Source organism: Lemur catta, chromosome 18 (assembly GCF_020740605.2).
Source record: "Lemur catta isolate mLemCat1 chromosome 18, mLemCat1.pri, whole genome shotgun sequence".
Classification (NCBI taxonomy): domain Eukaryota; kingdom Metazoa; phylum Chordata; class Mammalia; order Primates; family Lemuridae; genus Lemur; species Lemur catta.
Window position 1 is genome coordinate 9,427,585 of NC_059145.1, and position 16,292 is coordinate 9,443,876.

The window sequence follows — 16,292 nt, forward strand, 5'->3', positions numbered from 1 at the left end:
CTAGTACCTTGTGAAAATTCACTTATTAATGCTAGTTTTTTGTAGATTCTTTGGGATTTTCTGTTTATATATCTATATCTATATATATATATATATGATCTTTTTATCTGTAAATGAAAGTTTGCTTTCTTTCCAATCTTTTTACCTTTTATATCCTTTTCTTGGGGGGGGGGATCTTACCAAATAGGCTAGGACCTCCAGTATAATTTTAAGAGAAATGATGGTAGTAAATAGACATCCTTATCTTGTTTTCAATCTTAGGAAAAGATGTTCAATGTTTCACTAATGACTGATATTAGCTGTAGGTTTTGTGAAAATATCTTTTATCCAATTAAGAAAGTTTCCTTCTGTTCCTGATGTTTTGAGTGTTTTTTATTATGAGTGGATATTAAATTTTATCAGAGGATTTTTCTACCTTTATTGAGATGATTATATAATTTTTCTCCCTTATTTTACTAATGTGATGGATTGCACTGATTGACTTTGCAAATAGTAAGCCAGCCTTGTATTCTGGAATAAATCCCACTTGGTCAGGATATATTATGTTTTAAAAATTTATCTCACATGTTTTTAATATTTCATTTAGGATTTTAGTGTCTATATTTATGAGAGATTATTGGACTATAATTTTCCTTTTCTACAATGTGCTTGTGTGATTTTGTTACCAAGGCTATGTTGGCTTCAATATGTTAGGAAGTATTCCTTTTCTATTTTCTGGATGAGGTTATGTAATATTTATATTACTTTTTCCATAAATATTTGGTAGAATTCACCAGTGAAGCCATCTGGGCCTAGAGTTTTCTTTGTAGGAAGATTTTAAATTATAGCTTCAATTTCTTTAATAAATAATAAGGACTCTTCAGGTTTTCTGTGTCTTCCTTTGTCAGTTTTGATGAATAGTGCTTTTTGAAGAATTTGTCCATTATGTCTAAAATTTCACATTTATCATTATAAGGTGTTCTAATAATAAATAGTGTCCTTTAATTATCTGTTGATTTCTGTAGGATTTATAATGATTTCTCCTTTTAATTCTTTGTTTTATTAATTTGTATTTTCACTCATTTTTTTTTTTCTTGTTTAGTCTTAGTGGTAGGGATCTAATAACTTTGTTAAATTTTCAAACGAACTTTTGGCTTTGCTCATTTTCTCTTTATATATACCTCTTTTCTATTTCATTAGTATCTGTTATCATTTCCTTTCTTCTTTGGATTTAGTCTGTTTTTCATTTCCTACCCTTTTAAATTGGAAGCTTAGAATATTGGTTTTCATTTTTTCTATTGTCAATAATTTTCCCTCTAGGGACTGTTTTGGCAAACCTACATGCCATCTATCATTTAACTCAGAATATTTTCTAGTTTCCATTGTGATTTGACCTATAGGGTTATTTAGGAGTATGGTGCTTAATTTTTTAACATTTAGAAATTTTCTAGCTATCTTTCTGTTACTGAATTTCATGTGAATTCTTTTTTTTATCAGATTTGAAAATTCTGAGCCTTTGATTTTTCTAATATTGGTTATTTTCCATTCTCTTTCTGCTCTTTCTCAGTTCCAATTATGTCCTATTATCATACTTTTTTTTTTTTTTTTTTTTTTTTGTCTTTTTCTCTCTGTGCTTCAGTTTGGATATTTTCTATTGACCTAACTTTAAGTTTACTAATACTGCCTTTTCTCTGCTGTTATACCCAATTTAGATGTGGTATTTTGCAATTATAGACTGTTCATTTGATTCTTCTTATGGATTTTGTGTCTCTCTCATAATACATTATCTTTTTATCCATATTTCTGTGTTTTCTTCTTTTTTCTTTAACATGTTTATCATAGTTTGAGGTCCTTATCTGCTAATGCCACTCTTTGGATCACTTCTGAGTCTGCTTGTATTGAATATTTTTTTTTAATTGAAGATTTTATTGAAAGAATTGTACATTCACACAAGCTGTAAGAAATAACACAAAGAGATTGTATTGTACATTTTGCCCAGTTACCAAAGGTAACATTTTGTAAAACTCTAGCATAATATCACAACTAGGACATTGGCATTGAGTCAATCCACCAATCAGATTTCCCTAGTTTTACTTGTACTCATTTGTATGTGTGCATATTAAGTTCTAAAATTTAATCACTTGTATGTGTTTGTGTATCCATCAGCACAATAAAGACACTGAACAATTCCAACTCCACAAGGAGTCTTGTGTTACTCTTTTATAATTATACCCACCTCCCTCCCAACCCATCATACCTACAACCCTTACCTTTGGCAACCACTAATCTACCCTCCACTTCTAAAGTTTTGTCATTCTATTGAATATTTTATCTCTGGATTAGTGATTACTTTTTCTTGTTTCTTTGCATGTTCAATAATTTTTAAATGTGTGCTGAATATTGTAGGTGAAACGTTATAGAAGCTGTGAATTATCTTTGTTGGAAAGATAAATTTTGTTCTGACAGGCAGGAAATTACTAGCTCATCACCTTTGTTCTTTCAAGGCCTGGTGTAGTGTTTTATTAGGTAGGGTCTGTTTTGGTTTTGTTTATATTTCCACAATGTGGTCCTTTTTCTAAGGTGTGACCTTTGTGGGGTCTCACCTGAATGTCCATGATTTTCACCAAGGTTTCTCAGCTTTGGCTGGGCTCAAACACCAATAGTTTTCCAGCACTAACCTTTGGAATCTCAGTTTGCCAGTATCTGTTTCCTACTAGATCTCTTGTGCTTTTGTCTCATCTTGAGCAGCCCTAGAGGTGAGCAGGAATGAATGAGCATTTCTAAGCTGCCTTTCTGTAGCAACCTCATGCCAAGTACCCTGTTCCCCCAATCCTAACAACCTTTACCCAGAACTCTGATCCCTGTTTCCTCTACCCAGTGAGAGGAGAAGTTCCTGTTTGGACTTCAGTTCAATACTCGGCTCCTAGAAAATGCTTCCAGGGTAAAATCTTGAGGGGATGTTGGATCACTTCATGTGTTTCTTTTCTCAGGGATCGCAGCCTTATGTTGATTCAGTCCAGTGCCTATGAACAGTTGTTTTTATATGTTTTATCCAGATATTAGAGTTATTTATGGGTGGAGAGTAAGCCTCATATCAGCTATTCTCCATGGCCAGAACCTGATGTCCCTCCATTTTCTTTTGTAGGCATATTGACTGCCTTTTAAGTCAGATTTATTGCTTTGTGTTTTATTCTAGAAGAAACACTTTGGTTTGGTTGTCATTGTAGTATAAGTTCTATATGTCAGAGAAACAAGTATTAATTGGGAAAGCAGCTTATGTCAGTTAGTTTGTTATACTTAATTTGATATTTTAATTATTGTGTTTTTTGTGCTTCAAGGAATCATCTGTTGCAGTTTGCTTTAGAGTCACCACCCGTATCTCCTGCATCTTCCTCTTCAAAGAACCTTGCTGTCAAAGCACACACTCCTATAGCCTTCAGACATTCTTTAAAGCAGGGGAGCAGGTTAATGGACAATTTCTTGATCAGAGAATTGGGTGGTTCTACATCAGAGTTGTTGATAAGAGAAAATAAAAGCAAATTCAGCCCTCAAAAAGAGGCAAGCACCACTGCAGAGACCAGAGAGACACATTCTGTAGAAAAGATGGCTCCAGGCTCCTCAGATGCTAATGGTCCTGAGTCACCATCTACATCCACTTTGAAACAAGTTACTAAAGGTAGGAAATTATTTTCATATGTGTATTTTCTTACTTAATGGCAATCTTCTTATCTGCATGACACAATAAATAGGTAGTATTTTTGAGGGGGAAAGGAAAAACTAGATTTCACCTTATCGCATTCTGAGATGTAGTCTGTGCTTCTAGGTATATTTGTTCTCTCTTTCTCTCGTAGGGTAGGAATTCAGCCTGCAAAAATGAAATAATTTTTATTAGTTCATACTTAATGTATGGCAGTAGCTTTCTATTTTTTAGCTTTTGATCTTCTCCCCATTCAACCTATCAGATCCTGTTTAATTATAAAGAGCTCTTTTTATCTTATTATATCACTGCTTGAATGCCTCCATGCTGTTCTGCCTGACCTTTAAAGCCTTTGATAATTTGAGCCCTACCCTAGCTATCCCAACCTTATTTCACACCTCTCCCTCTCAGAATTCCTTCTCTAACCAAGCTGATCTCCCCAGTGTTCCTCCAACATGCCCAGGGATTGGTAAACTTCAACTTGCAGGCCAGATCTGGCTTGCCACCTATTTTTGTAAATAAAGGTTTACATACCCATTTGTTTACATATTGTCTATGACTGCTTTCATGCCACAGGGGCAGAGTTGCATATGTAAAAGAGGCAATAAGACTGATAAAGCCTAAATTCTTTACTCTTTCTCCCTTTCCTAAGAATGTTTGTCAATCCCTGGTCTATACCTTTCCAGACTCTATCCAGATCCTAACTATTCTTTGGTTATGTGAGAAAACATTAATATCTCACATCACTAAAGTGCTATAGCACTTGTTTTCTGGGCTGTGTTGTATGTCATTTGCTTAACTGGTACTTGTTTAACCTTTTGTTTCTGTGTCTTTTTTTGCCATTGAAGTTTTGAGCATCTTTTAGGCAGAAACTATCTTAGACATCTTTGGTATACTCATACTATACACAGTGCAGAGATGTTAGTGCTTATTAAATTTAGATTGAAATTAGTTTATTAGTACTCACATGTTTACATTTCTTAAGGATATATAAAATTCACTTATGTTCTCTAGTATGTCTCATCCTTGGTCAGTCTTTTTTTTACCAATTGACAGTTTTTATTGTAGTGTTATTAGCTTGATAGTAAGCTGTTTTTCCCCTAGCAGAACATTTTTTTCAAATGAAATCTTATAACGAACTATAACCTGTAAAGTAAGTAAAATTGGCCCTGCTCTGTTAAAATAGGGATAGAGGGCCTGGAGATTGTGCTGTTCTACCTAACCTCCCGCTTAGCCACTGCCTATTATCCATGGTGGTTTCTGGGCCTTGAGATACCTCCACAGATCTCTGCAACTTCATAAAACACTTTGAGAATGATTGCATTTCTTAATTTTAACATTATATATGAAATTACAAATGAGAGCTAAATTAATAGACTTGTGGCCAGGCATGATAGCTGACACCTGTAATCCTAATACCCTGGAAGGCCGATGTGGGAGGATTGTTTGAGGCCAGGAGTTTGAGATGATCCTGAGCAAGAGTGAGACCCTGTCTTTATAAAAAAATAGAAAAATTAACCAGGCATGGTGGCATGTGCCTGTAGTACCAGCTATTCTGGAGGCTGAGGCAGGAGGATGGCTTGTACCCAGGAGTTTGAGGCTGCAGTGAGTTATGATCACACCACTGCACGCTAGCTAGGACAACAGAGTGAGACCTTGTCTCGGAAAAAAAACAAAAACAAAAACAAAACTTGTAACCGTTGACAAAATTGAGCAGTAGTTGCCCCAACCCAATAAATGCTTTAATTTAGCTGCACCTATCCCTTCCCCACCCCCCGCCGGCCAGTACGTCTTATGCAAGTTGTTACCATTGCTTCTGAGCTAAACATGGATAGCTCCTAAGACTTGGGAAAATTTAAGATTAGTTTTATAGTTTGGTCATACCTTGGTAGAAAAGATTACCCAAAGCATTTTCTAATAAACTAATTTCCAAACTTATTTGCAGTCTCTTTCTCTAGGTCTGGAACTCTAATGGTGTGACTTCCTACTATTTAGCCATTACCTAGTAATTAGCCTGTCCCACTCTGGTTGCCCTGATGGGTCATTCTGTTTCTTTTCTGCTTTTCTAAGTGCATTTTGGGATACCTTTTTTACCTTAATTGCTGAAAGTGGCAGCTTATATTATTTTTGCCCTTTCTACAACTAATAAAGCCTCTTTTTCTCTTTTTAAAAAATGCAGTGGATTGTCCTGTTTGTGGGGTTAACATTCCAGAAAATCACATTAATAAGCACCTAGACAGCTGTTTATCACGTGAAGAGAAGAAAGAGAGCCTCAGAAGGTAAGAAAGTTGAGCGTAACCATTGAGCTACTGTAGGTGTCTCTTGTACTCTATAAACTTAAAAAAAAATACAGTATTCATTTTATCCAGGTGACCAGTTGCATATTACCTCTCTCACTTGCTTTTTCCGTTAATCCTGTTGGTGAGCTCTTTCAATCCCTCTCCTCTTGTTCTTTTCTCAAGTCCCACTTTGCCAAATATAATTAATTAGCTGTATTGAATATTTGAACTGCTACTAAACTTTGACTTAATAAGAAATTAGTAACTTAGGATTCAATCCTTTTCAAACTTTTTTTCTTCTCTTAGAATTTTAGAACTACTGTAAAGCCCCTTGGCCAAAGAAGGCAAGGTTAGGCTCTGAGTATAGAACATATAAACTCTTTCTTTGGTTCTTAGGATGCTCAGAAGTTTTAAAATTTTAAATAGAATTTTTCAAAAATGTATTTATTTTTGACTAGGCAATTATATACACATGATATAAAATGGTACAAAAGGGTATGTTTGAAATGTAATGTTCCCCCCCAACCCCAAACCACCCACATGACATAACTACTAAATTGTCAGCTCAGTATTTGCACCTAAACTACGATGCTGTTCTGCCTCCCTTGTCCATTAACAGTGATTTCTTAAACCAGTCCACTAAGTTGTTCAGGAATGAAATTTGAGTCACAGTTAAATTGCAGGGTATTAAGGAATCAGTGGTTAATGAAGATAAACAGAAGCTGCAAATTAGATGAGTCCAGCGATTAAGATAGGAAGAGAGATGAAAGAGTATTTGGGGAAATGAGTGAACAGCAAGATCAAGGGAAGATTTTATTTTTAAAAATAGGGGTTGTTTAAGGATTCAGTCTCCTTCCTTCCACTCTCTCCAAGGAAAGAGCAGATGATGAATAGAACAAAGTAGGAAGCGCAAGGGATCAGAGTCTGATAATGATGTTTTCCTAGATAAGCAAAAAGGACTCTTCTTCTGAAACAGGAGGAAAGGGGAAGAGAATAGGTGATAAATCAGAGATATTTGGAAACTAAGAGGAAGGAAGCTGAAAAAATTAATGGTATCTAGGAAGCAGGGATGAATAGAATGATTGGCTCTGATGTTTGATCTGTTTTGAAGGACTTTGAAGATTATTTTCTAAAAACTGTTAATAAGGCAGAGCCATCTTATTCTTTTTATGATTAAAGAAAAGGTATCACTTAATTCTTATGAATAAATTTAGAGTGAATGCAGGTTCCAAGGGACTGACTCATGCTGTTGTAACTTACAGAAGCTAACATATAAAACACAGTGGTGCTTTATTAATTTTAATTTATGGTAGGGGACATACTTGAGTCCAAACCTGCAGCAGTCTTGCATGCACAATACTTCCACCTAGTGGGAAAATTTGTTGATGAGAATAAAGTTCAGATTTTTAGGTTGCTTAGTTAGTGGAGATTTGGAATAAATGAAACTGGATACTCCTAAGGATTATTTCCCATAAACCTGGAGAGTCTGATGACCTGCTTTTCTCTTTAGAAATATTTCTTCCTAAAGAATGAGTTGGGAATGTAGAAGCTGAGTATTTTCTCCTTGAAGAGTAAGGAATCACTATTGATAATCTTGCTTGTAATCCTGTTTTTCTAATGTATCCATCATATCTCTGACACATTTGGCACTGTCAGTCTATCCAAAGACATACTCATCCATGTGTAATTAAGTTCTAATAGTGGTTCCAAATCCTGCTCCAAAGAATACTACCAGTTGCTCAGTAGTACAACTTAGAAGCACCGCCTACTAGTGTATTAAAGGCTCTAAGAATTCCTATATTAGGGATAACAATTTGTTTAGTCCAGTAATTCGTAAATTTATTTGAGCTCAAACCTTTTTGTCCTCATAACCCTTATCTGGCAAAACTGGTATTTGTGATGACACATTGAGGGAAACATTGAGCCACATCTCTTTTTAGTTATATCATGGCCTTGGGGTTTGGTTACATAGAACTGGCTCTGCCAGGCTGGGTGCAGTGCTCATGCCTGTAATCCCAGCACTTTGAGAGGCCGAGATGGAAGGATTGCTTGAGGCCAGGAGTTTGAGACCAATCTGGGCAACACAGGGAGACCTCATTACTACAAAAAAAAAAAAAAAAAAATTAACTGGGTGTGGTGGCATGCACCCGTAACCCTTGCTGCTCAGGAGGCTCAGGCAGGAGGATCACTTGAGCCCAGGAGTTTGAGGTTACTGCAGCCTGGGAGACAGAGCGAGAGAAGAGGCCTTGTTAGCTTTTCAGTCTCCTCCACAACATCCTGACAGGCCATCTCCAGGATGTGGATGGCAGCACTTAACCAGTCTATATAAAATCATGTCAATGATTCAAAGTGATTCAAAGAATGCACTCTTACTTTGATGTCCCCAGATTCTCAGCCCCCTTAAATGTATTACTCAGTTTTACTCAATCATGGAAGAACGATCAATGTTATTTTTATGTTTGGGGAAACATCAGGCTGCATATTTTAAAATTCTTGATAGATATTGTTGATCTCTGGTGGTGCTTTTCATTGTAAATGCCAGTGAACAATAAAGTTCTTCATTAGAATTTTACAGTCATAAATTTAATCATCTATCCCTGATAAAATAAATGTTTTAGATACAGACTTAATGAGTCCTCCCTCCCTGTGTGCTTGTATAAACACCTACAAAAAGATTCAGCTGTTACTACCTGCTGTGATTTTATTTTGCCATAATTTTATCAGTCTTGTAGAGGGAGAGCAATTTTCAGAAAAATATAATCTGTTGAGGGTTTGCAGTTCTTTTCACAGTTAAGTAGTTATTTCTGGCTTTTAGACTTTATTAATAGTGCGTAAAAAATAGTTTAGCTAGGGAATGGCACTGTTGGTTAATAGAGAAATGTTTGGTTGTTTTCAGTCTATACTTGACTGTAATATTACTCTAAATATGACCTTTGGACCATTTGCATCAGATTTACCCTGTAGAACTTTGTTGAAAATCTAGATTTTAAGTCTCCACTTCAGACCTGAGCCACAATTAGTAGATGGTATGGAGAGGGGAACTGAGAATCTGCATTTTAAACAAGCCCTCCAGGTGATTCTGAGGCATGCTAACTTTGGGAAGCACAGCCTTATGCGAACTAGTTATATGCAAATCCTTTGTAAAAGCTTGCTTTTTGTATAAACCTATTTCAAGTTTCTATTACGTTTCACCTGAACCTTTGGTAGTCTCATTTTGAAATGATAGCAATTTTAATGACCACCTGAGCACATTTTTATTAGGCACCTGTGGCCATATAGCTGAGCCAGTTAATGTACTCAAGAGAACCATGCTATAATCATATGAAATGGTTTAAAACTCACAGTGGAGTTCCTGCTTATGAAATTGTCTCAAGTCGTTGATACTTTTAGGTAGCTTGAATTCCAGTCCACTTTAAGAAATAATGTTTATTAACTATCTTTTTTTGGAGAGAGTAGGAGAAAGTAATTTAATATGGCTTTGTTATATTTGAAATTATTTAGTGCTCATTGAATACATTAATTATGTAAATAGAATGAAAAGCCAGGTGGTGATTTTGCTACTGTACTTCTTGTAATGCCTTATGTATTTATTAACATAAATAGTTGAAGATAACAATACCCTGCTGTATTTTTTATTGTTTTCACTTGTGTTCTTTAAGGATGATCCTGTAAGAATATTATCTACTCATCAACTTTCTGAATTATTTTTTCAGTGGTAACAATGAGTTGGGTAAAGATGACTGTCCTAACAGGTCTTCTATTACTTGTCTAATGCCTTTGCAAAATGACTGCCTTGGGTTTGAGGGGGCAGTTTTTCCTGTGGATTATAACTTTAAAGAAGCTATGTGTGCTGATATATCCTTAAATCCATAGCCTCCGTAGCATTTGTACCCTCATCATCTGAGATAACTGGTTTTTACAGGGATTTTGCATGGAAACTATGGTAAAATTTTAGGAAAAGCGTGCTTTAAAGAGGTGAAGAAGCATTAGGTCTACGTAAGTGTGATTCTAAGTGAAGTTCTTCATAGTATTATTCCACAAGCCTTCCATATGTGCCTTCCAAGTGTGCATCTTTTTGTCTGACCTCTTTTTAAGATCTAAGTCTCTTATTTCTGGTGCTACCTAGACCCCTTTATCTGAATATCCCACCAGTACCTTGGGTGCATCATGTCAAACACTGTCAACTTTATCTGTAAACTTGATTCTTCTCTTTCCCCTTCTTATCTTAATGGTTCTACTATTCCCCAGTCACTCAGATGTTGAGTCAGAAGGTAATTTACCATTTTACATGAAAAGCATTTGATAATTCACAATAATTCTCAAAGAGCTTTTTTACCCTTTTCAGTTCTGTTGACAAAAGGAAGCCGCTGCCCAAAACTGTATATAACTTGCTCTCTGATCGTGATTTAAAGAAAAAGCTGAAACAGCATGGATTATCTATTCAAGGAACTAAACAGCAGCTCATTAAAAGGCACCAGGAATTTGTACATATGTACAATGCTCAGTGTGATGCTTTGCATCCTAAATCAGGTAAAGTAATGAGTTATGTATATCTTTGGGATAAAACAATTTTGTATAGCTCAGATACTATAGAAGAAACCATAGAAGAAAAACCATAGAAGAAAATTTTTAATAAATTCATTTTTGATAATAGATAAGACATACATATGTATTCCTTCAAAAGGTACCTAGAATATGCTCTGATAAGCCAGCCTTCCTCTCAGCCTGTCTCCCAGTTCCCAAATCCCCTTCTGGAAGCACCACTGTTGCCAGTTTGTCATGTGTCTTTCCAGAAATAGGATGGTGGTGAAGAGTGGCTCTGGAGAGCCTGGGTTATAGTCCTGATTTTTCAAATTTATGGCTGGGAGACCGTGGGCAAGTTACTTGATATCTCTGTACCTCAGTATTCTCATTCATAAAATAAGGGTTAGTTATAATACTGTCTACTTTATAATGTTTTGGGGAGGAATAAATGATAAAATGCATGTAAAGTGCCTCACACAGTACCTTAGCAAGGAGTTAGCGTTCAGTAGATGTTACCACTGTGATTATTATACACAAACATATGTCCTTATTGCAAAAATATTAGTGTTCTATATAGCACAATGTTTAATGGTTCGTCCTTTTCATTAAACCACACACATATTCTGGAGTTCTTTTTATTAACATGTATAGAATTCCCTAATTTTTACGATAACATGCAAACATAAAAGCGTACAAATTGTAAGTGTATTGTTTGGTGAATTATCACAGAGTGAATTAAACAAAGTGAAAGTGCCTTTGTAGCCACTATTGAGATCCCTTCCAGAATCCCAGAAGTCCCATCTTCCCTGCTCCCAATCACTACCCCCTTCATTCTCACGTTTGACTGCTGTCTTGATTTCTCACGCCATATATTCATTTTGCCTATTTTTACCTATGTTTAATCTTTATATAAATGGAAGATTAGCTGTTATATTCTTTTTCATCTGCCTTCATTTGTGCAACATTATGTTTATAAGATTTATCCATGTTTTATATATAGTTGTGGTTTTTATTTTTGTTGCTATATGGTATTCCATTGTATAACTGTATATCTCACTTTATCCATTCAATGATTAGTGGACATTTGGATTTTTACCACTTTTTATCTATTAATAATGCTGCTATGAATAATCTTTTACATGTCTTTTGGTGCACATTGGTACACATGGTTGTGGGATATATATATATATATATCTAGGAGTACGCTCTGGTTTCTCTTCAGATCGTATGAATCTTTCGCCTATATCTAGGAGTGGAGTTGCTGTTATATATATTTGCAGATGTTCAGCTTTCACGGATACAGCCAAAAACTCAATACCAATGTACACTTTCATCAGGAGGGTATGAGGATTTCAGTTGTTCCACATCATTGACAACATCATTGTCAATTTTCCATTTTGGCCATTCTAATGGGACCGTGGTAGTATCTCATTATGGTTTTAATTTGCATTTCCCTAATGACTTATAATGTTTAGCACATTTTTATATGCTTATTGGCCATCTAGGTATATACTCTTTGGTAAAATACCTGCTTAAATATTGTGCCCAATTTTTATATGCTGTGGACCTCTTTTTTTCTTATTTATTTGTAGGAGTACTTGAAATTTTCTGAATACAAATCTTTTGCTGGATGTATGTATATTTAATATCTTCAACTTTTATTTTTTCACCTCTGTTTTTGTTAATGGCATTATTTGAAGTGTAGAAATTCTTAATATAGTCCAATTCATTGCATTTTTCCTTTTGTTTGGTGCTTTTTATGTCATTGCCTATTACAAGGTCATGAGGCTCTTTGGTTTTCTTTTAAAAGTTTTATTGTTTTTGCCCTTACATTTTGATCTACAATTTATCTGAAATTGATTTTAGCATATGTTGTGAGGTAGAAGGCAAGATTCTTTTGTTTTTTTCTCTATGGATAGCCAATTAATGCAGCACCGTTTATTGAAAAGCCATCCTTTCCCCATTGCATTACCAGACGTCTTAATTACTATCTTAATTACTTTATAAATAATTTATGGTAAGTCTTGCTGTCTGGTAGTATAGTTTTTCCAGCTTTGCTGTTTATTGAGATTGCCTTAGTTTTTCTAGGCTCTTTGCATTGTCATATAAATTTTAGAATAAAGTTCGTACATTTCTATCAAGGAACAAAAACCTGCTTAGCTTTTATTTGGGATTACATTGAATCTATAGAACAATTTTTGGATAGTTGATGTCTATATGGTATGTGAGTCTTCTAATTCATGAATATGGTTTGTTCCTTTATTTGTCTTTAATTTTTGTCAATAATGTTTTATAGTTTCCAGTATGAAAGTCTCACTTGTCTTTTTTAAGGACTTAGGCATTTGATGTTTTGATGCAGCTGTAAATGGTGTCCTGTTTTAAGATGTCAATTTTTATTTAATTTGTTGCTTGTATAGAAAAATACAACTATTTCAGAGTAGCTAGAAGAGAGGACTTGAAATGTTCCCAGCACATAGAAATGATAAATATTCGAGGTGATGGATAGTTTAAATACTCTGACTTGATCATTAAACATTCTATACATGTAATAAAATATCACATGTACTACATAAATATGTGCAAATATTATGTATCAATAAAAAATACCCCCCAAAAGAATACAGCTGATTTTTATATATATCATCCTTGTATTCAGTGACTTATCACTTTTTGTGTGTACCTTTTTTATCGAGGTATAGTTTACTGACAATATAATACATCATTTTAAAGTGTATAATTAGATGATTTTTGACAAATGTATGCTGTCATTTAGCCATCACTCTAAATATAGGACATTTCCTTTATCCCCCAAAGTTCCTCTGCCTTTTTGCTATAAATGTCCTCCCTTTTACCCTTAGACCCTAGAAAACTCTGATCTCTTTTTTTTCTTGCTATAGTTCTGCCATTTCTAGAAGGCCACATAGATGGAATTATACAAATTGTAGAGTATGTAGTCTTTTATATCTGGCTTCTTTCACTTAGCATAGTACTCTTAAAATTTTCCCATGTTGTTGCTTTTATCAGTAGTTCATTTGTTTTTATTACTGAGCAGTGTTCCTCTTTTTGGCTCTACCACAATTTGTATATCCATTCACCTATTAATGTGCAACTGGACTGTGTCCAGTTTTGGCTATTATAGATAAAGATGTTGTGAACATGGGTTCACAGATCTTTGTGTAGCCATATGTTTTCATTTCTCCTGGGTGAGCACCTAGAAGTGAAATTGCTGGGTCATATGGTAAGTGTATGCTTAAAACTATAAGAAACTGCAAAACTGTTTGTCAAATGACTGCACCATTTTGCATCGTGTGAGAGTTCCACTTATTCCACATCCTTGCCAACACTTGGTATTTTAATTTTTCTTAATTTTAACTATTCTAGTGGGTATGTAGTCGTATCTCATGGTGGTTTTAATTTGCATTTTCCTGCAACTAATAACATCCAGCATCTTTTCATATGCTTATTTTTGATTTGTATATTTTCTTTGATAAACGATCTGTTGAAATATTTTGCCCCTTCACTGTTTTTGAGTTATAAGAGTTATTTATACCATATATTCTGAATACCAGTTATTTGTCAAATGCATGTATTATGAATATTTTATCTTAGGCTATGGCTTGCCTCGTCATTTTTTTAATTGTCTTTGAATAGCAGAGGTTTTTAATCTTGATGAGGTTTAGTTTACCATTTTTTTCTTGTATGGTTCATACTTTTTGTGTATGATTTCATTATTTTGTTTTGTACTTAGTCCTGTTGCATGCGAATAAAATATTTGCCTATTCTGAGATCACAAAGACTGCCTCCTATGTTATTTTCTAGGAGTTTTATAATTTTAGCTTTTATATCTAAATCTATGATCCATTTCCAGTTAATTTTTCTGTATGGTGTGAGGTGTCAAGGTTCATTTTTAAAATATTCATATCTAGTTTTCAAGCATCATTTGTTAAAAAGACTGTCCTTTTCCCATTGAATTACCTCACTTCCTTTGTCAAAAACCTATTGGCCATATAGCATGTGAATCTATCTAGAATGTGTTCTGTTCTATTGCTGTGTATATCTGATCTTTTGCCAGTGCCACACCCTTGATTAGTGTAACTTTACAGTAAGTCTTGAAATCAGATAGTGTAAGTCTTTCAACATTTTCAAAATTGTTTTGGCTATTCTAGGTTCTTTGAAATTCTATGTAAATGTTAGACTCAGTTAATGTCTGCAAAAAAAGCCTTCTGGGATTTTGACTGGGGATTACATTGAATTCATAATCAACTTAGAACTGATATCTTAACAATATTAGATCTTTTAATGTATGATCATGTTATCTCTCCTTTAATTTCTCTCAGCAGTGCTTTTTGGTTTTTTATGTATGTGTGTTCCACATACTGTGTTAAGTGTGTCCCTATATATATCATGTCTTTTGGTGCTTTTGTAAGTGGTTTTTTATAATTTCAATTTCTCATTGTCCATTGCTATCTTAAAGAATCATTTTGACATACTGATTTTTGTATATTTACCTTGTATGCTGTTAATTAATCAAACTCATTTCTAATTTCTTTTCTATCAATTCTGTAGGAATTTTTATGTACACAATTATGTTGCATGTTAATAAAACCAATTTTATTTCTTCTTCCTGTTTTCAATCTATATGCTTTTATTCCTTGTTCTAGCCTTAGTGCATTGGTTAGAACCACCAGTGCAATGTTGAATAAAAGTGGTATGGGCAAATATCCTTTCCTTATTCCCAATCTTATAGGTAAAACATTTAGTCTTTTACTGTTAAGTGTGATAGCTATAGATTTTCATAGATTCCTTTTATGAGGTTGAGTACATTTCTTCTGTTCCTAGTTTGTGGATAATTATGAAGGAATGTTGAATTGTTAAATCCTTATTCTGCATCTATTGAGATCATATGTTTTTCCTTTATTCTGTGATATGGTTTATCATATTGATTTTTAATCAGTTTATTGAGATATAATTTGCACAATATTGAGATATAATTCACACCCATTTAAAGTGTATAGTTCAGTGGTTTTTAGTATATTCGCAGAGTTGTGCAACCATCATCACATTAAATTTTAGAACATTTTCATCACTGCCAAAAGAAACCCTATACCCATTAGCAGTAATTCATCATTTTCTCCCAACTCTCTTAGTCCTAGATAGCTACTAATTAACTTTCTGTCTCTATAGATTTAGCTGTTCTGTACATTTCATTTAAATGGAATTATACAACATAGGGCCTTTTCTTACTGGCTTCTTTTACTTAGTATAATGTTTTTAAGGTTTATCCATGGTCAATATTGGTTTATTTTATTGCCAAATAATTTTTCATTGTATGGATGTGTCACATTTTTTGTTGCCCATACATTAGTCAATTGACATCTGGAATTTTTTCATTTTTTGGCTTTTATGAATAATGCTGCTATGGATGTTATATACAAGTTTTTGTGTGGCCATATGCTTTTGTTTCTCTTAAATATGTACCCAGGAGTAGAATTGCTGGGTCATATGGTAACTATTTTAACATTTTGAGGAACTGCCAGACTGTTGTTCAAAGTGGCTACACCATTTTACATCCTACCAGCAATGTATGAGGGTCCCAATTGTTCCATGTCCTTTCCAACACTTGTTATTCTGTCTTTTTTATTATCCTCATGGGTGTGGTGTATCATTGTGTTGTTGATTTGCACTACATTGATTAATTTTGGAATATTAAACACTCACCTTTAGCAGCAGTGTGTCCATTTCATCTAAGTTGTTGAATTTACGTTCAGCGTGGTTTTTTGTGGGTTTTTTTTTTTTGTCAGTAACATTCCCTT

General features: G+C 34.3%; 1 protein-coding gene across 5 annotated transcripts in view; it reads left to right on the plus strand.

Annotated features, from left to right (window-relative positions):
- RAD18 (RAD18 E3 ubiquitin protein ligase) overlaps positions 1–16,292 on the plus strand; it is a 141,570-nt gene that overhangs the window by 38,561 nt on the left and 86,717 nt on the right. For all 5 annotated transcript variants that reach the window (XM_045529941.1, XM_045529943.1, XM_045529942.1 and 2 more), the window contains 3 exons: positions 3,318–3,655; positions 5,856–5,955; positions 10,301–10,485. In XM_045529941.1, coding sequence (XP_045385897.1) covers positions 3,318–3,655; positions 5,856–5,955; positions 10,301–10,485 — 623 coding nt within the window. The remainder of the gene's footprint in view (positions 1–3,317; positions 3,656–5,855; positions 5,956–10,300; positions 10,486–16,292) is intronic.